The 22,069-nt window shown below is 42.5% G+C and overlaps 1 protein-coding gene across 1 annotated transcript; it reads left to right on the forward strand.

Moving 5' to 3' along the window:
* The first annotated feature begins 2,459 nt into the window (after nt 1-2,459).
* On the forward strand, nt 2,460-19,198 carry LOC105389499 (Down syndrome cell adhesion molecule-like protein Dscam2). Its single transcript, XM_048633166.1, has 9 exons — nt 2,460-2,478; nt 6,331-6,480; nt 7,645-7,762; nt 8,099-8,309; nt 10,462-10,669; nt 17,607-17,760; nt 18,304-18,452; nt 18,881-18,994; nt 19,182-19,198. The coding sequence occupies exons 1-9, from the start codon at nt 2,460-2,462 to the stop codon at nt 19,196-19,198; spliced, it is 1,140 nt and encodes a 379-aa protein (XP_048489123.1).
* The last annotated feature ends 2,871 nt before the right edge of the window (nt 19,199-22,069 follow it).

Genomic DNA, 22,069 nt, shown 5'->3' on the forward strand with positions numbered 1-22,069 from the left:
TCAAGAGTTCCGTGAGTTCTGTGAGAGTAAGAATATTCTTCTTCACCTTATCGCGACAGGGACATCTAGAGCTAATGGTCAGGTAGAGCGGGTGATGAGCGTGTTGAAGGGAATGCTAACCGCAGTACAGACAAGTAAGGATAGGTCATGGCAGGATGCTCTAGCAGATGTGCAACTAGCGATTAACTGTACCGCGAATCGTGTCACAAAAGCTAGCCCATTAGAATTGCTAATAGGAAAAGTCGCGAGACCTTTAGATTTGATGGCAGAAGATGTAGAGCCCGAGCTCAATCTAGATGAGGTCCGGCAATTAGCTTTGGAAGGGATAGAGAAGAATGCACAATACGATAAACAGCGTTTTGATAAGTCTAAGGCAAAGCTAAATAAGTTCTCCATTGGTGACTTTGTTCTCATGGAAAATGAGGAACGTAATCAGACGAAATTAGACCCTAAGTTTAAGGGACCATTTCAAGTTGTAGAGGTTTTAGAAGGCGATCGGTACCTTTTGAAGTCATTGAATAGTAGACGAACGTACAAGTACGCCCATGATAGGTTGAAAAAAATGCCAGAAGGTCAGATACCAGTAGAGATTCCCGATGATGATGAGGTTCATATGGAAGAAGCTGATGAGTGATGGTTTTGAGGTGAACGGAGGTGCTTGATTCGGTTGGTCGGCCGCACCAAAGACTAGGTCGTAGTTGTAGCCCGTTGGAAGTCGGTCTTTGCTCGCGGAGAGCAATCCGTGGGTGTGCAATGAGCGGCTAGTTTTGGCGGGGGTCGGATCTTGTGAAGATCATGAGTGAGGGTCATGGTGGACTCGGGCGATCCTCGGGGAGGATGCGCTATAGGAAGGCTATGAAAGCCATAGGCCACGAATAAGTAAGCTGCCGCAGATGATTTAATTTTGTGTTGTGTTATAATAAGAAATGACGTAAAGAAGTAATCGAATTTATTGGTAACTGACACTCTGTGCATATAGAATCTAGAGTTGTATGTAGGTACTTGACAAGAGGATAGTTTAGTTAACTTTTTATTTTATTTTTTTGCTATCTGTATGTCTGATTTAGTATTGTAAAAAAAAAAAAAAGAGTCTTAATTGTGATTGTGGTAAAGCAAATAAAAGTAGAGTACTATGTTCAGAAGTTTATTTCGATAAATGCTTGAAGCCCTGTAAATTATGTCAGGTATAGCCGAACGAAAGATACTGTGCTTGGACACTTTGTTGCAGGATAACACACGAGGACGTGTGTAATATCAGAATGGCCGTGTCGTATCCGGTCATGAGTACGGACAGCAAACGAAGCGGGAGGGCGCCACTATCGGTGTCTAGCTGTCAAAGTCGATTGTGAAGCTACCCACCGAGTTTTGGCGCGCTTCGGCAGAGTCTTGGTGCGGCACTCGTCGGGCGGAGGCTCAGTCTTGACCTGAGAACTCATCGAGTGAACACGTACCTTGGAACTGTCGCGCCTCGTTGTGCTGTGCTAAATTAATAAGACTGTATAGTGAATAATTATTTCCTACTAAATAAAATCAAGTGATTTGTGAAGTTCTGGCGAATATCATTTTCATGACCTTACCCACCACGCCCCACGATGTCTGAAGAGCCACCCGATCATCGTCCCGCTACGCCCCCACCGACATATTCATATAGTTGCGCGCCGCAATGTTGGTGGCAAACAACATACATAGAAACATGATCTTATTAGAAAGCTTCGCAATGTTGTATGTCACCAACATATGTTTTTTTTACAAATAATAATGAATTATTTTTTTTGGCATTTTTCTAGCATAATTTATACCTAGATAATACCATTAAAACCAATGAAATATTAAAAAAATGATTTTTTTTCTCCTGCGAACTAAAGGGTTAAGTTAGTAATGCATTTATAATTTATTTGGTGTGCCAGTTTGATATACGTAAGCACTAATATGACAAAGTTGTATTTTTAAAACACTTTCGTTGTACCGAATCACCTCATGGTTACCGTCCTGATGACGGGATATTTCAATAACATCGACATTTGCGCCCTCCCGCGACATCGGCTCGATAGCGTAATGTCTGCGACGCGCGTGTGGTACATACGCGAGGGCGCATTTTATGATAATTACGCAAATGGCAAGCGCCGTTCTGAATCACATAAAAATAAATGTCAATGTCGTAAAGTTTTATACCTCGACTATTCCTCCTAATTCCTTTGAGGAAACATAATGAACGAATTCGATACGACCTATCCGTTGAATATGTCGAGATAACTCCACATTATGCCTATCCATTTTCCGACATTATGATAAAATACATGAGTTATGGTATTAGGTACAATATTCACATTGTTTTTCATTGCCACGGATAATAATAATCCCATCAAAAACATAAATGTAAAATTACAGCCAAGTTCAATATTATTATACTTACCTAAATGCCGAATGTTGACTTCAACGACAAAAGAAGTGAGATCTAAATGGGTGCCAAGTTCAATGGTCAGTCCTGAAATTTATTTATAAGTAACAGTATTACATAATCCTATATTCTTATAACATAAAATATTGTATTGTAGCCTAAGGTCTGATTTGGCTAGTTTTTTTAAGCCCACCTCAACGAATTGTTATGTTCGACCAGCAATACAATTTTTTGGAAATAAATAAGAACCGACAAATTCTTGTTGGTTCAACTTGTGAAGGCTATAATTCATGTATGAAAATCCGATCCGTCCGATTCGAGCAGATTCGATCTAATCCGATCCGATCCGATTTGATCCAATCCCATCCGATACGATCCGTTCCCATCCGATCCGTACATTCGGTATACGTTTCCATCATTCCCATACGATTTGATCCGATCCCATTCCATTCCATTCTATTAACAGCTATCTTAGACTAGTTAACATTCTCTCTCTCTCAGCCTTCCGTAGTCCACTGTTGGACATAGGCCTCTCCTAACGATCGCCACCCCAAACGGTCACCCGCCATCTGCATCCAGCGGCTTCCCGCTACCTTCCGCAGATCATCAGACCAACGGGTTGGTGGGCGACCGACACGCCGTTTGCCGACACGGGGTCTCCACTCCAGAACCTTTCTACTCCAGCGGTCGTCGGCTCTGCGGGCTACGTGGCCAGCCCATTGCCATTTCAGCGTGCTAATCCTTTTGGCTATGTCGGTAACTTTAGTTCTCCTGCGGATTTCTTCATTACGAATCCTATCTCGCAGGGACACGCCTAACATAGCCCTTTCCATAGCACGCTGAGCAACTCTGAGCTTGTGGATAAGCCCTTTGGTGAAGCACCACGTCTCGGCTCCGTAAGTCATCACTGGCAACACGCACTGATTGAAAACTTTTGTTTTCAGACACTGAGGTATGTTTTCAGTGAAGCTGTGTCGGAATTTCCCGAACGCTGCCCATCCGAGTTGGATTCTACGAGCTACCTCTTTATCGAAGTTGGATTTACCTAATCGGATCACTTGTCCTAGGTAGGGATACTGATCAACAACTTCGATGGTGACACCTCCTACAGTTACGGGCGATGATGAAACATGTTCGTTCGACATGACCTTTGTCTTGTCCATGTTTATTTTCAGCCCAACTTGTTTAGAGGCATCATTGAGGTCTGTGAGCATTTCGCCCAACTCCTCCAGCGTTTCCGCCATAATAACTATGTCATCAGCAAATCGTAGATGAGAGATATATTCGCCATTGACGTTAATGCCCAGTCTTTTCCACTCTACAAGCTTAAAAACATCTTCCAGTGCACAGGTGAACAGTTTCGGAGAAATAACATCTCCCTGTCTCACGCCCCTTTGCAACTGGATCGGTTTTGTGCTATGTTCGTGTAATCGAACTGACATTGTGGCAGCATTGTACATACATCTCAACACCTCGATATAGCGATAGTCTATATGGCACCGCTGAAGGGATTGAAGCATCGCCCAGAGCTCAATAGAATCAAAGGCTTTCTAGAAGAAAGCCTTTGATTCTATAGTTAACATTAATATTATGCAAATGCATCTCAAAACCATTTCATAGTTTTTAGTACCATAAGAGTTTTGATCTATACCTACGTGAGTGAGTCAGTCAATGTTAAAAATGAGGTTTTTTGGACATTAATATCTAAATAACCGTTTGAGATACGCTTATGAAATTTAGAACACATACTTATCTTGCTATTGTCAATATATGAGCCAAATTTCATACGTTTATATTAAATAGTTTTTGATTTATGAGGGGGTCAAAAGGGTCTCGAAATGGTTCGTGTAATATTCGGCTCGCCAGTTCTGTTTCTCGAACTTGGCTTGACACGCTACCGCGTGTCTAGATTCCCAAATGTCTTTCTTTTCACGATTTACTGGGACTTGGTTAGGTACATTACAAGCACTTAAAAGTTCTGCTAGCAATTTCGGAGGAAACTGTTAATGCATAAGTAACTGTACCACTATTTGATTTCGTGCGAATCATTCCTGAACATCAATAATGATTACGTAGTAGGACCTACCTCCAGCCTCAGACAATGGCTCGGCTGATAGCTCATAAAGGATCCACACGGAGACTGTATCCCGCACATCTCTATTAATAACCGCCAGACGTGTTATAATATTGATCACGACGCCGGAACGTTTTAATGAAGAAGAGCCTTTGTTCCGACTCTCAGCTGGATGCCGGCTCCGCTGCCTCTAATTATAACAGCTATTACGATCCTCGTGTAAGCACTAGTTACGTGCATGTACGCTCACATTAAGTAGATACTCGCAATAAAATTTGTACCAGAAATGATATTTCGTTTTCCACAATATTCATAGTTTCGTTTACCAGCCGAATACAGAATATATTGTGGACTAGCGGGAAACAGAATATATTGCACTTTTTTTTTGTTCAAACCCGTCGGATTGAAAGTTGATTGGCTCACAAAGACTTTAGAGATCCGCGGCAGTGATTATTAATTCACCGCTCGTTTGTGATCGTTTTTTTTTATTGATTTCGGAACCAGTTACTTGTGACACTGAGTGACGCTCCGCTACAGCTTCACAAAAATATTTCAACATTTTCGCTTTCACTAGGTTTTTAACTTTCGTCCTGGACATTTAAAGGAACCTAAATAAAGATAACTGAACAATACCTCCCATAAAAAGCTGAATACAAAGGGTCCTCTTTCTGTCAACAAAGTAACAACAGTATCTTGCCGCGACATCAGATTACACTTGAAACAATCTTGGCGGAGTAGGTGCAGGGAGGGACGGCGTTATTCAAAGGCTGCAGGCAAGAAAGAGAGAAGTTTAAGTCCGCTAAGAAGAGCATTTAGAATTCATTGAAAAAGTCGGTGTTGAAAGTTGTCAGATCGTGAACGGTGACGGAGCGGTGAATGCCGGGCGGGCGCGGGGGTGAGGCGGGCGGCGCGGGCGGGGCGGGCGGCGGACAGTTGAGGAAACTTCTAAGGCGGAATACTAATGAACTTACAAAAGGATTATGACGACTTATTCTTTGAGGCGGTCGCTGCGGACGCCGTCGCGGGCCTGTACAGGAAATTTTACATCATTGTTGTTTTGTTTTAAATTTTGAATTACAAAACTTATCTCATTACAATTTTAAATAAACATAATCTACGCGAACTGTAATAAAGTCATGGGTACCTTACCCACTTAATTCCTCTAGGGTCACAGTGAAGACACATTATTATGTTAGGAAAGGTCTAAAAAAGCTTTTTCTCGTAAGTGTATTTGGGTTCGGTCCGGTTCCTACAAGGCGGTGTGAGCGATGAGCGGAGCTAATCTCAAAGTCATGAGCACTTTGCGCGACTCGGTCGGCTCTGTCGGTTGTCGCGTTTATTTTACAAATTACACTTTTACTCCGCTCGCTGTGCGATTCAGTTTATAGGATCTTCGGTGCCCGTGTTAACGGCGTGTTGAGTTAAGAATATCGAGTACCTACGTACTGCGAAATTAACTTCAAAAAATTGTAACGCAGTGTTGTTAAATATAATTATCTAGCTTATGCTACTAATATTATAAACCTTAACGAAAAGTTTGTAAGTAGGTATGAATTTAGTTTGTTTGACTTTCATGTAAAATCCACTGAGCAACTTTTAATGAAATCGGTAAAATAGCATACAGAATACTGAAAACCCAGATTAACATAATTATACATTTTATTATGATACTAAGCCCAATTTTTTTCCGGAATTCCTATGGGAAATCCTTTTAATTTTTTAAAGCAATGCAGTGCTCGCCGGCAATATCTAGTATGCTGACCTATAAAGTTCTATGCAAATAAATATTATAAATATTTTTTATCACTCATATTTTTTTTATGTATAAAGCTGTATTCTATTCCACTCTCGCCCACAGACAGCGAGCTGATGGTGGGCGGCGCGCGCGGGCAGTTCCTCGTGGTGCTGGCGGCGCGCGCCGGCGACCCCGCGCAGTACGCGTGCACGGCGCAGCACCAGCTCACCGGCGAGACCAGGAGCTCCGCGCCCGCGCTGCTCTCTGTCACACGTGAGTACCTCTCCCTCAAACACAGGACCTGGCCCTGTAGCACAGGGCGCTATTAAGACGTGACAAGAGTTCTCCGTCGCGCTCGCTCTTGAGGCTGCGCGATGTGAGTGAGCGCGATGCAAAACTCTTGTCATGTCTTAAATGCGCCCCGTACTAGGCCTTCAGGTGGTACTCACACACAGCCAGGTTATGGCCATTATCAGCCAGTAACCGTCCACTACTGCACAAAGGTATACTTTTTCCCAGGGAGCTTAACAGATCGCTGACCTTGACCTCATTATCTATGGTCTAGTGCAGCGGGGCTAACTGCTTGTTCTTGTTTCCTACTCGGGAACTTGTTTACCCGGGCCTACAGGTCTACAGGTCATATTATAGAGGTATAACCACTGCCAGTTTAGCTCGTAGGTAAGAAAAGCTAGCTTTGTCGGTTACACAAATTCCCTCCGAATTATGTACTTATCTCATTTGTAATTTAAGTGTAGCCAAATCAGGCCTGGTAACCACAAAAGATAGCAACGGTAGCTATGTAGAATTCGACTACTTAAACTACATGCGTAGTTGCTACCGTTAATTATGATTTAATAGAGAACACATCTGCATCAGTTAGCAAGTAGGCAATTAATTATTACTGCGATCTAATGAAGACAAACTCGATCAATTAACAATATGTGAGGTATTTGAGGCTGTATCTCTTGAGGTTGTGATTCTATGTTTCTGAACACGGTTAAATTAAGATTTTTGTTAGTTTAAGGTTATAATTAGGTATACACTCGCGAGAAATAAAAATATACATAATTCTTATAGTGTATAATTATTATGTACCTAGGCTCAGCAAGTCAGCAGTGAACTTCTATAAGTTGAACAAGATAATATATGTGATAGGTGTGTAGTTATGTTATAAGCGTATCCCGTTCTCGTTCCCCTCTTGGATTCTACCTATAAATGTTTGCATACGAGATTTAGATGATTGTTTAGCAGGCACAGACTTCAGGCGTGGGCTTATATACTCGTTAACTTATCAGCTATTAAGATTATTGTTGTGGCACCCCAGAGGTGCAGAGGGTCTCCACTAATGTCCGCCACTTGTGCCTATCTTCGGCTGTACTTTTGTCTTCACTTTAGTTGACTAGCTGATAACTTCAATATAAAGGTACTCTCCCACAGATCCGTCGGGCAGCATGGCGCCGCGCATGCTGGCGGCGTCCAGTGACGAGGCGGTGGCGGAGGGCGGCGACGTGCGCCTCGTGTGCTGTGCTGTGGGGAACCCGCCACCCACTTACAGGTATACAAATTGCTGATACTTTTTGAATAACGCGAGACTATCCCCCGAAATCAAGCGAGCCACCTTTTTTCATTCAATAGTAGGTTCATGATAAGTTATTTTCAATAAGAAAAACACTGATTTTCTCACGATGGGACCTCCAATTGGACCTGAAATATGTCTCTACGTTCAGCAACTTAGTTCCTGATATACCTACAGGTTTTTGAAAAAACGGTATAGCTAACAATAGGGTGACTCAGAAGGCCATCCTGAAAAACTTATTTTCTACGACTTTTGAAATTCGACCCAAAAAACAACCTGTATAGCCAATATTGTAGCTACAACATTCTCCCGCAGCTGGTTCCGCCACGTGCACGGCCGCCTCTCCCCGCTCTCCACGGACATGCGTGTCTCAGTCTCCGCACAGGTGCTGGTGATACGTCGCGCGCGCGCGGGGGACGCGGGCGCGTGGACGTGTCGCGCGCACAACGCGCATGGGGAACAGCGTCGTGATGTGCGCCTGGTCGTGCGCGCGCCGCTCGTGGTGACCGTGCAGCCGCAGCTTCAGGTAATGAATAGCTAGATTAGATTTGTGCACCCAATGTTCGGTATGTTAGGCCTCCTTGTGGAAGCAGACTTTCTTGATGCGGTATTTAGAAATTCTTTAGATATTTCTTGTGTTCCTACGCAGTTATTGGCAGGTAATAGTTACGGTGACTACCTAGATACCAATGTAACGTTCGAGAAAAACGGCTGTAAAGAAATAAATGTAACCGCTTCAGCATTGCAGAACCACACGACTTTCATCCGTTCTGAAAGCATCCGAAGAAAAAACATACATAAAATAACTGTAATCCTCCACCACATTACTATTCACCTCGGCTTCCCCGTCGGCCAACAACTCCGGTCCCGGTGCTAGCAGTATTCCCAGCATTTCGCAGCTCATTGGCTGAGTCGCGTCAGGCGCCGGGAAATTGAAAAATAAATATTCACGTCGCGAGTCTCTCATATCGAGACACGTCAACTGTTCGTCGATCGCGCGCCGCCGGTGACCAGGGACCGCGCCGAGGGAATAAGAATCACCACCTACACACGAAAGGCGAATTTGTCAAACCACGGACTAAGGTACAAGAGATGGACTATTCGTGTGTTTTCGCTAGAAAAGTACACCAGAAGGCCATTTTTATAAAACTATTGATTCGCTATCGACAGTCATCGCACCATTCCTTTTGTATTCGTAGCTCCTTATCTCAGAAAAATAAACATAATTTGCCGTTCTTGGAAAACACATCTTAACCCTTTCGAGTTCACACATCAAGCAGACACGTGCAAAACTATTCGCGAGTGTACATTAGTATTCTATAATGAAATCACATTACATAGAGCTCAGCAAACACGCGGGCTCCGCTCGCTCGCGCCGCGCGTCGCAAGTCGCAAGTAATCCGGTGGAGTCGCGACGAGTGCCGCCATCTAGTGAATAATGCATGAGGCTGCGAATTGCCTCCCAGACACGTGAGAGACGCTCGAAATGGACACGGGAAAAGCTCAACTTATACCGATTAAAACTTGCACGAAAGGGTTACGACAAACCCCGGCTTAAGAGTTCGCTAACTTTTAAATTGTTTTAGAAAGTTTTTGAAGGAAAATAGTGAAGTTGAAAAATGGTTGTCTGCTAGCTGCGTTGTTGTTTTGTCGTGTCTTGAGCTGGTTACAATATTGCTACTAGGTAAGTTTATAGGTTTAGCTCTTAGGGTATTGAATTTAGAGTACTTAGCTGCAGCTGGAATAATTATAATTATATAATAAAATTAATTTGTACACTGTTAGATCTAATGCGTGCGGCCGTAGGGGTTCAGAATTGATTTTCAGCCGCCAATAAGCTAAAATTCGCTAATTAGGATTGGCATTTGTTTCAAACCGGATGATGGCTATACAATTATAACAATACTTGCGCAGAAATGTAGATTTAAGTGCTTATTATACCTATTATTATTTTTTACGCTCTCTTTGTTATTGTTTTAACTACCTACCTATGTTATAATAAGTACTTACTTTGGGTGACTCCACTCGGGACGGTGAGACAGACTCGTAAAGAATATCACGTTTTGTTCTCAAATTGAATTGTCGTTATTTTATTTCCCATGTTCTCGGGAGGGTTACCGGATTACCCTGTCCCGGAGACAGTCGGCTGGCGACTATCTGAATACGAAACACTGCCAAGCGAACATATTTATTTTTTACCCTCCTTAATTTTTCACTTTATTCGTAAATTATACAAGGTTTATGTAGCAGTTCAGTTATTATTTCAATGGTTGGCTGTTAAAAATGAGCGAATGGGTCGCATGGGAATTTTATTACATTTTTTTATTTCAGAAGACAGTGTTTTATTGTATATCCCAAACACTGTAACGCCGCATGCATATTAAAATAAGACGAAGAATTTCTTACCGTGAAGTGTCAGTCCGAAATACATTGTGCATGTGGCTTAAATTACAGCAGCTACCTAACTTACCCAGCAGCGACCATCAGCCTGTAGCTTATACCCTGATTACACCTACCGAGTAGAATGGCGAGACAGTATCCTCGGCCGATCCTCGACCAATGAACGGTTAGCAATTGACCGAGTGCTCGGCCGAGGCTACTATCTCGCCACACAACTCAGTACCTGTAACAAGGGTATTAGCAACAGCAGCATCCACTAACGCACTCCCCCATCACAGATCGCGAACTCGGGCAGCTCGGTGACCTTCAACTGCTCGGTCTCGGGCGAGGCGCGCGTGCGCTGGCTGCACGACGGCGTGCCACTAGGCGGGGCGGAGCGCGTGTTGCGCGTGCACGGCGTGGCGCGCGCGCACCGCGGGATGTACCAGTGCGTGGCCGAGCGCGACCAGGATAGTGCGCAGGCGGCCGCTGAGTTGAGGCTGGGAGGTTTGTACTGGGGGATTTGTACGTACTTTTTATGTAGTCGTATTTTGTTTCCCACTGCTGGGCAAAGGCATGGAGAGGTCCATGCTTATAATCCCCATGGTAGTTAACTGTTACATGAATCTTTCTAACCCGGTGGTCTTCTTCTAAGATGGGCAAATACTAGAGTTGAACTAGGGTTTGTCACCGTGGTGACAAGTCCAGTCCGTGCATTTGTCATGCGTCTACCTGTCATTTGTCTACCCAGGATTATTAGTACCACGCGTATTTAATACTTACGTAAGTATGTGTATATGTACTGTACGGATATTATGGTTTAGATTTATAAAGGAAAACTATTAAAGAACGGAAAATTCAATAAAATAATTTACGATGACAAATGTTGGCCAGTATCGATATAAATTAATACAAAGGTCATAAAGATATCCTCGAACATTAGGGCCTGGAATATAACTTTTCAATTTATGTCATTTTTATGCGAATTGAAGGTATTATAAATCTGCAGCGGAAGCGCGGGCGGGATTTCAATTTGCAATTCGTAAAATGTTCATTCCAGATAAATGCCTTAAGAAATAAGAAAGGACTAGGACTTACTTACTTAATGCTAATAAGATCGAACCTTTTGTTAGAAAGGAATTATTTCCCTTATTAATTCTTCACCGACTATAAATACGTTAGGTAGGTATAGGTATGAATATAATATATTTTATCACAAAGTTTAATATAATGAGCGAATCACGCTAATCTGACTGTATATGGTGACATGGTTCAGTCACATTTTAGGTACAAAACTGTGCTCATACAAAACAAAATTTGTAACCTACAAAATTTTAGTAAGCTAATTAAAACTTTTAGGGATTTAAATTAGGTAGGTAAATAATTAAACTACGCGCTGCATCCTCAACTCTATACATACATGTACACTAGGGTGGGCCACTTTTGTATGAAGATTTTTTTTGGTCAAAATTTTGATTACGGCTAGTAATAATTCTGTGCCAGGGTGCATTATAAGGTTATGTACATTTAAACTTTTACAATTAAATATCATCTTTAGCCTCCGGATTCACTTTGAAATTTCATAAAATCGGAAAAAAAGGGCTCAGGTCAAAACGTTATTAGTAGTACTTAATATTGTTTAAAGTGATATTGGTTGTAATAAAACACAAGTATAAAGTGCAAACTTAGTAATATATTAGTTTAAAATAAGCAAATCAAAATAAAAGCATGTTTAGTAGTGGTGTTTCTTTACACAAAAATCCTTCTTACTCTCGAATTTAGGCATTTCTTTCCGTGACTCAATTTGAGCTTTTATATATCCTTCCCTGGATATTTTGCTGGACAAGGTACGTGATGCTTCAGTGACTGTTTTAACAGCTCTTTCGACAGCTTGTGTGTGACATGGAAGGCGAAGCACACATAATTCAGTCTTTCCTTTTTGTGCAACAAACAATTGCAATTCCTCATCACTTACACCTTTCAGAATCGGGGGCTCGGTGATATTCTGCTGCCAATCGATAAGATCGATGTAAGTGGTTGCATCCAGGTTCAATTCCGGAACTTGAAACAGTCGGACATTGGTATTCTTAGTGCTCCGAGCTTTCAGAATGCGCCGCGCCGCTAGCTCACGGATCTGATTTTGAGGATCAACTATCATTGCAATTAGTAAATTCTCGGGGTGAGCAAAGTAACTGTTTCTTCTGATTACTGGATCTATTATACCTTTGAGATCAACTGATAGGTACCTGGATGCAGAAATTAGGGACCACAGGTGTTTCGCTCCATCCTTGCAAGTAGGATGTATCTTTATGGCAAACCACGTTGGAGCGTAAACTTTCACTATATACGTGGCCAAAATCTGAAGTTTCTCCGATGGATCTTTCACTGATACGTACAGACGAAGAATGCGATTGGCTCTCGTCAGCCATCTGGCATGCGACATCTTTCCTGGTGATTTATGGGCTAAATCATCAGGAAATTTACCCGTAGTTACAGCTGAAACAATGTTGTATAGATACGATTGGTCGGAGCTGAGGTCTTGTGCTGTCAAATCAGGTAACTTAGATGGTATTGGCTGAAACTGTACAACGGGTTTGCTCTCACAGTTTTCAAGCAGTTTACCGATAGGTCCTTTTAAGGTTTCAGGTCCTGAAGTAGCGCCGTCAATGTATGTAAACAAATGCCGAAACGGCAATTCGTTCATGTGTAGCAAGCATATGATCCACTGTAGCGGTTTATTGAAAGTTTTTTCAAGTAAGCGTATGATGCCACCATATTTACCAACGTTAACGTTTGTCCCGTCGCACCCAATGGCCAGTAAAGGTTCCGTCGATATATTTTCCCGCAAAAAGTAATCTGTGATAGCTTTTGTAATCACTTTTGCAGAACCAGAACGTGGTGCAATATAACCCAAGTACTTAGAATCAGGTTCTTTAATCAATGAAATGTGTTCTTCCATAATAATCTGCCTGTAACTCTTTCCGCCTTTTTTTACCATAACAATCGTTTTATCTTTCCGTCCATCGAAATATAAAGCGGGTACCTGTAAAACTCTGTCCTTGTCGGTTATAATCTGTCTTGTTTTCGATCGTTCCCTGCGCAGTTTGTTCTTGTCAATGATTGATACAGTAGAGCTAGTTGCTTGCAAAACTGCGGAGGCAATGGCTGCCCCTGCTCTGTCTGATACACCATATCTATCACAGGTTTTGGCGAGCGTAGAATAATTCATGCTAGTGGCGGGCAAGATGAGCGGTTGAGGATCTTTAGATTTCTTTAACGTAAGTTCTTCATCGTCACTGTCAGACTTCTCAGAAGAAGGGGAAGATGATGACACAAGTAGGACTGAATTTGGACAATTATATGTATCTACCCGGCCTTTTTTACGACATTTAAGTTCATGTTCTTGCATTGAAATCTTCCTTTTCAAAGTTTTTCTTACTTGTTTTGTAGCCATGACATCGATATTGCCAATGAACATTTTTCGCTCTGAACGTTGATCCAATAAGAAGCTCCACTCATCTTTAGGTACTTTTTTATCTTTGTAACAAGTACAATTCAATAAGTCCATACATTTGCACGCCGAAATGTCAAACAAAGATTTGCTACTGCGCCGAAATTCATCAAGTTTTTTTTTAGGTATTTTTGGGTTGGACTTCAATAGGTTCTTGCACTTTATGTGATATGCTTTCAGCATGTCGTTTACCCGTTTATGCGAAGTAATGGGTATAGATGCTTTTGTCCATATTTCTTCAATTTTTCTGGTCACTATATCAGCAATTTCTTGAAATTTTGGCTCTTTTTGTGAATTACTGTTACATTTCAGTTGTCGCCTAATCCACTCGTAATATTTCATTATTTCTTCATACGTTGGCAATATATTATCTTTAATCTCACATATTTCACCAAACAAGGGACACTTTGTTGCGTTACGAGTGCACTCCATGTTTAAAACGTCCTCTCACTTAATTAGCCGCAGCGTGACTGACGTCTAAAAATGACGCGCTAAGTGCAATTGGCACCTCCCCCGCACCTCACTTCACGCCGTAAATTATCAAATTAGTGAACGGTTTTTATTATTTCTAGCTTAAAGATCATGTTTGCTTCCGATAAGCGCAGCAAACAATATAAAATATAAATTTTATTAGAAGTTATTGGGTTTCAAAATTACCTCTAAAATCTTGTTTTTTTTATTTTTCAAAGTGAATCCGGAGGCTGTTACCATTAATAGAATTAAATTATATTTAACACAGGATACTTTGACTATATGTAGCACGTTTTTATTGCTAGCCAATTTCAAAAATCCAAAAAAAAAAATTTTGGCCCACCCTAATGTACACCTCTATCACTTCTACCTAGGTGTGTCTGTAAGCTCACTTTTCCAATACAGTATTGTTACTCCCTTGTCCTCACCTCCACGGCTAATAAAAGAACCTTCGCCCCACGGCAAAGGAAGCTCATTGGAATATTCAGTGTCGCACCGGCCGCGCCGTCTCTGGGTCACTCCAGATTAAGAAAAATAAATTTTCAGAGTGACGATCCTATCTCGTTGTATTAAACGTACCGATTGCATGAAATCTCTCGTTCGTTTGTTATTTGTCAAGCTAGAGGACCAACCCTGCCTGGGTTTATTGCTCCACGTTCCGTTACGAGAGATTTACAGCGCACCGTTCCGTTTAAGCTAATTACGGAGATATACAATGTTGAGTGAATTTCTTGTTAGACTCCGATCTGGATTTATTAGTTTCGGAACGACCGGAGGACGGATTTCATTTGGGGCGTGAATTGATTCTCATTTACTGTTCGAGGGAAATTCGCTAGTTTATTTACTCGAAGATTAAGAAAAAATATAGCGGGAGCTGTTGAAATTCACACAAATGGCTTGGTATCACTAACTTAATTATTTAGTATCTCCGTCGTAGCTAGTAGTTACCTGTACCTTACCTGCAACAATGAATGAAACAACAAACTTTATCGATATTTTAATTAATCAAACCAGGTAAAATATAATCCGAAAGAGAGGCACCAGCGCCGGGTCAGCGCGGCTGAAGTGTAATCAATACACACAATGATGCAGTAACTCACTCCACTGGGGGGTCATTATTTGTCCGCCGAGCGATCATCCTTCCCTAATAGACTGATATTATCTACACGTACTAGACTAATAGATATAAGTTAGATGTGATAATACTTAGAAATAGAAACATACATCTGTAAACACTGAATGATGAAGATATTTCCGACTTCAAAGCTAAAGCGATATATCGTCTTTTAGTGCAGTAATTGCATCAGTGTCTGATCAAAATCGTCCCAATATTAGCGGAACAACCAACAAACATAATATATCTCATGACAATAGCCACATATCGAGGCACATTTTCCAGGCGATAAGCGCGGGCCTCCGGCGTAAATATCATTTTCGCTTCAGCAACGCTGTACTATTGTATTTTTGGGCCCCGTATCTAAGTGAATAATGAATGTGTGTCGTTTACATAAGAGTTAACAGAGTGAATGGCAGCGCGCCAACTGAAGCCGCGTCCAAACAAAAACTGCGGCCGGCCGCTGCGAACGCTAACTCAGATCTGATTTGATGGCGAAAAAAATCCTTTGTGACGATTGTAAAGATTCTACAGGCTGAAACGTTTGGAAATGTTCAATTGTTACTCTTTGTAGGAATTCTTAAAGTCGTAGACGATTTGATTTCAAAAGTGTGCCTAGATAACTTACGAAGTTGAGAAACTGAATTTATGAAAATTCATGCTTTTATATCCATCAAATTATAAATTTTATAGTTACTTACCTACTTTAATTAAATTTATACAAGATACCTAATCTGAATTATTAGCTCTTTCACCACCGATAGACACCCTCATTCAATTCTAGTGTTTTTCACAAACACGACAAGACAAATATGTGCTCAAATATTATTAAAATGTTAGTATATTTTTATCGTGCGTCTAGTGTTGTCCGCTATCACTTGTGCCCGGCACACCCGGGGCGCATCCAGTCCACTAAATAGACACACATACACACACACACATGCACACTCTGAATTTAGAACGTCATTACTTTCGGGCTTAGTGGGGATTGTTTTCATTAGTTACGTTCGGTTCCGGCGGCTACTCCACCGGGTGCGGCGGACATTTGCCGATGCTCCACTTTGATCAACTTACTGAAGAAAAGGCTTAGTTAGATCAAAGTGATTGATGACCAAAGTTTTTTAGTCGTCTGATAATAATGAATAAGATAATACAGAAAAGGCTTTGCCAAATTAAGTAGGGACTTATCAACGGATTCGGTGCTTGTTTCTTCTGGGTCCAGTCTACACTGCGGGTCGCACGCAGGAGCTCCTCCCCTTTATTTGTTATCGCCGGGAGGGCAATATTTCCGCCGGCTAATGGCGGCTATGATGGCTGATAAACGAGCGACGCGTATATTGGACGTGGTCACTCTCCCCGCGCCCCGCGCCGCCCCCGCCGCCCCGCGACAGCTCCCAGCGAAATTACTGCTGCCTTGATTGGATTCTCTGTTGATATTGTTAATCTGTCTCCCAGAATGAAGATTTATGACCACGGTAAAGCAAATATTCTCTTCAGGACATTTAGTAATATCATTCACAGATTGAAACAATTTTTCTGGCCTGCTCGTGACATCAGCCATAACTCATGCGACCGTGACACGCGACCGAATATGAAACAACTGTAGACAAAGGGAAATGTAGTGAAAAAAACGTATTTGGTATAAAGCCAGCTGCAAGTTGTCGTGATAAATAGCAGCTGTAAGTTCAATGGGCTGTCGGAGCAACATCTGGACGATGATGCTCCGGGTATGTTCTGTCTGTTTCTGGCGCTTTGCCAACATTTTTTCTCGGCTGTGGTACTTTCTAAATGAGGCAATAGTTCGTTAGTTTGGTAGCTCAAGAATAGCATACCTTTTGTTTTAACGAAACCTATTTTCACAATACTGTGCCAAGGAGGCTATTACATTTATTTTAGCAGAGTAGCCTAGGATCTTCTGTACTGATATAAAAAGGGAATTTCCAAGTTTTTTGCAGCCGTAATGCGCTATTGCTGGACTATAGGTTTTACTATATACATAAATGGATTAAAATCCATTTGAACCAGGGTAACCAGCTCACTCAATAGTCAAGTAACTTTCAACTGAATATTAGTCGCGCTAACTATTACTATGACCGCATCAGTGCCACAGCCACGTTGAGCGGACATCCAGAGTGAATTGATTGATTTATATACAGCTCTGTGACGGTCATCTACTTAGAGTTTCCACACCGCAGTGGAGGCACTCTTAGATCTGAACCTGCGTTAAGCTGGCAACGGTGACAGACCGCGTGGCAGGTAACCACCTCGCCCCCCCTCAATTTCGTATGAGACCGCGTCCGAAAAATGCAGTTTTAACCCATTAATCTAACACGATCTACCCCACACAGACACGGCGCCGGAGCTGCACTACACGTTCATCGAGCAAGCCTTGCACCCGGGCCCCGCGCTGGCGCTGCAGTGCGCCGCCGCTGGCTCGCCCGCGCCGCGCTTCACCTGGCTGCTGGACGACTCGCCTGTGGACGAGCACAACACTGCACACAGGTACAGTGTTCCACAGACACAGGTACAGTGTTCCACAGACACAGGAACAGTGTTCCACAGACACAGGAACAGTGTTCCACAGATACAGGTACAGTGTTCCACAGACACAGCGCCGCGCTTCACCTGGCTGCTGGACGACTCGCCTGTGGACGAGCACAACACTGCACACAGGTGGGGGTAAGCGACAGGTTTGAGGATACGGGGCCTTGTTTAGGAGATTCTAGTCCGGGAGATTTACAGCAGTGACGTCTTGCCTCTTTATAATCAGTGGCAGCATAAGAGTGGAAGGAAACCGTTGTTGCAATGCGACGATGCATCGCAGGCGGCAGACTGAAAAACCGTAATCAACTCGGTAGCATTTTTTAAAAACCGCTCTGCGTGGTTTATAAAACTGATATTTATACCTAATTATACAGAATATAGTTTTTTTTAAACAAATCAGCGCCTGTAAGGAACTAAATCACAAATCACTGAGTTAAAATATAACCTAACGTAGGACCCCCACCTCATTTTTTAACAAATGTTCGTATTTCCCATCCCCAGGACAATAACCCAGTTCATGAGTCCGCACGGCGACGTGGTGAGCTTCCTGAACCTCACGTCGGTCCGCCCCGAGGACGGCGGGCGCTACACGTGCCGCGCCGCCAACTCGCGCGGGTCGGCCCAGCACTCCACACGACTCAATGTTTATGGTAACCTGGTACTTTGTTACCTCTTACTTAAGATTAGGGAATATTTATATTGGATTGGTCTGTAATGCTCTGAATTATTGCATAAATTTAGTATTTACATGGAAGTTAAGTAAGTTAAGATTAAGAAATAGGTATCTTGAAGTAGACCTACGAATTGTGTGTCATTTATGACATCAAATGGAGATGAAGATACTGGATTACCTAAATCCCGTATGGCCCTAGGAACTATGTCGGGTATAGTATACCCTGTATACCCGAAGACATAGAGTGACCTTGGACGACATCATCAAACATGTCCAATAATAATACCTACCTAATAATTGAAATTGGAAAACTACTGATTATACATAGAAGACAAGCCATCAGACTGATGCCGCCGAATGCCTACTAATCCCATGAATCTAACATGTAGTGTATGTACCCCCCAGGTCCGCCGTCGATCCGCAGCGCGGGCCCGCTGCGCGTGGTGGCCGGGGTCAACACCACCGTGCACTGCCCCTACTCCGGATTTCCAATCAGGTTGATGGAGGTGCATTTGCCTAGTAACATTATAAGTTTCCTTTCAAGTTCTGTTCTTTACACTCTCTTACAACTTTTTTGGTTGTTTTGTTTTGTATATAACTTAGAATTGAACTGCATGAGTTGGTTTTTAACTTAGAGTCAATAAAGTACGTAATCAAAGATATCAATTAAATAATAACAATACTAAATTCAACTTACTGACACTAGCTACTCCATTGCAGTGAGATCCGCTGGCAGCGCAACGGCGTGGACGTGCCCCCCGCGGACGGCCCCCGCGCGGGGGGCGCGGGGGGCGCCGTGGCGGGGGCTGGGGGCGAGCTGCTGCTGTGGCCGGCCGAGGCGGCGGACGCGGGGGTCTACTCCTGCAGAGTCACGGCGCCCGGCGGACAGTATGCGCAGAAGGATCTGCAAGTGTTTGTTAGAAGTAAGTTTAGATCTCACACGTTTCTCTACTGTTATGAATGCATCAATAAGGCTGATGCATCCTTTTTTATTATTGCATATGGCTTAGCGATGCCAGAAGCTTTAGAAATTGATCTTTTCAACATTAGAAGCGTTTATAACATTTTGCATTGCGCTCACTCCAAAACGTCGATACGGCTCGTGTTATACATAAAATGCAAATGTATAGGATAAAGCGGATGACTCTCACTACCATTTCTCGGATTACAGTGGTGATTTCAAATAGGTATACATATGTACGATTGATTTACATTTAACCGTACCGGTTTTTCCCCTTCCAGACCCTCCGAAGATATCGGGCTTCTCGTTCCCGACGGACCTGGTGGAGGGCAGCTCGGTGCAGGTGCTGTGCGGCATCACGTCCGGCGACAAGCCCGTCTACTTCTCCTGGCTCAAGGACGGGCAGCATATACCTTCCTCACTGCAGGTAACTATGCAGGAGGATATAAGTACCTACAAAGAGGATGTTGCTACGTCACAAACGAACCGTTCGGTATCCCAGTCCATCGACAGAACTTCTCCTACTAATTGGTTCCAAGTGAAATCTATTGACTGAGATTTGTATACACAAGTTTCAGTTTTGATGCAGGAAGAGCCTTTTAAAGCGAGTGTGGCGTAGCCTAGGTAGTCAAGCGACTGGAAATTATTTTATCATAGCTACAGACCATAGTCCAACTACAGCATTTATCACCGACATGCTTATATTTTTAACCGACTTCAAAAAAAGGAGGAGGTTCTCAATTCCGTCTCGTATCGTCGGGATATTTTTTTTTTTTATATTTTTTTTTATGTATGTTCACCGATAACTCCGCCGTTTATAAATCGATTTTGAAAATTCTTTTTTTGTTGTATTGGGTTGAGCTTCCAAGTGGTCCCATTTTTTTTTCAGAATTTTATCTCACCCCTAAGGGTGGGTAAAGGGGTAAAAACAGGGTATGAATTTCCATTTTGGACACATATTAACCGATTCTAATGAAATTAAGAACGTAAATATAGTTCTTATAACAATAAAATATGATGGTGACCTTGAGCAGCTGATCTGATGATGGAAACGGAAGGCAGTCAAGGGAACTCCTCAACGGTATATAGCAACTACCTCGTGTTTAGGCTTGAATGATTCGTATTGATTAGTAGGACTTTTTGGTATCATTTGCAGCTTACTTTTGATTAAAAATTATTGCAAATAAACTAAAAACTATAAAATAAAATAATAATTTAAAAAAATAAAAAACCGACTTCAAAAAACCACTAAAATGTAAGTAATAATTTAAGGTTTACACAAATTATATGTGACAGTACAAATATACCTAAGCAGGAACTGTTCTTTTTTGAAGTTGGTGCCATATTTCTTCAGATTACTTTGTCACTGCACCAACATCAAAAAAGAACAGTTCCTGCTTAGGTATATTTGTACTGTCACATATAATTTGTGTAAACCTTAAATTATTACTTACATTTTAGTGGTTTTTTGAAGTCGGTTTTATACTGTATGGAGCCTATGTATTTTTTTATCCACTTGCATACTTTAACAAAGCCTTTATAACCTCATTGGTAAGCTAGCTGGAGTTAATGTTGTTGGAAACCATCGACTTTTATAATACAAGAGCTCAGTTTTACTACAACACACTACAACATTAATCATCTCCTATTCCAGGTCCAAGAAAAATCGCTCGACGAGTTCAGCTTCCTAATCTTCTCGCACGTGACCTCGAAACACAGCGGCGAGTACACCTGTGTAGCCACCAACTCAGCGGCCGAGGTGAACCACACGGCGCGCCTCGCCGTGCACGTGGCGCCCGCGTGGCTGGTGGAGCCGCGCGACGTGGCGGGCCTGCTGGGGACTAGTATTGTGGCGCATTGCGCGGCGAGTGGGTACCCGGAGCCCAGGGTGCAGTGGTTTAAGGGGCATGGTGAGTTTGTGGAAGTTTTAGCAGTATTAAGTGCATTGAAGGATTGCTGATGTTTCAATTGCCTGACTGGCTAATCCTAAACCCTTGGGGACAAACTATATCCAGCTCTAGTGTAATGTTAAAAAGGACTCCTTTCTGCGTTTCCATCTTCTATTCTGTACATTTCAGTGTGCCTGGAAACTTCATCAACACTTTTCTTCATTAGAATTTATTCAGTTAAATATTATGATATTAATCACTTTCATTCCAATTTCCAGGCACAACGGTAGTGGACTTCCGCCCAGTATCGAACCTGGAGCTGCAAGTGTCAGTCCTGCACAACGGCTCGCTGGTGATCTCACCCGCCAGTCACCTACACGAGGGGCAGTACCAGTGCCGCGCGGAGAACGGGCGAGGGCGGCCGCTGACTAAGACCATACGAGTTTCTGTCAATGGTGAGGAGATGGTTGAAGTGGTCTTGTGATATATGCTATACGATTAACACTATTGAAGTGTAGAACTATGGAAGTTCACATAGTACTATAGTACCAGAGCTAGTCTCTAGCATAGCTAGTAGAGCTAGAGACTAGCTAGATGGCTTGTAGCACTGTCGTAGCGAGTTCGTAGCACCGTCGTAGCCAGCTCGTAGCACAGTCGTAGCCAGCTTGTAGCACTATCGGAGATAGCACGTAACACTGTCGTAGACAGTTCGTAACAATGTCGTAGATAGTTCGTAGCATTGGC

Source organism: Plutella xylostella, chromosome 5, assembly GCF_932276165.1.
Source record: "Plutella xylostella chromosome 5, ilPluXylo3.1, whole genome shotgun sequence".
Taxonomy (NCBI): domain Eukaryota; kingdom Metazoa; phylum Arthropoda; class Insecta; order Lepidoptera; family Plutellidae; genus Plutella; species Plutella xylostella.

What these genes read in the sequence shown, in the direction of transcription:
- LOC105389499 (XM_048633166.1), top strand. An exon ending in AACCCGCCACCCACTTACAG is followed by an intron (nt 7,763 to 8,098) that starts GTATACAAATTG and finishes ATTCTCCCGCAG; the next exon opens with CTGGTTCCGCCACGTGCACG. An exon ending in GAGCACAACACTGCACACAG is followed by an intron (nt 17,761 to 18,303) that starts GTACAGTGTTCC and finishes TCCCATCCCCAG; the next exon opens with GACAATAACCCAGTTCATGA.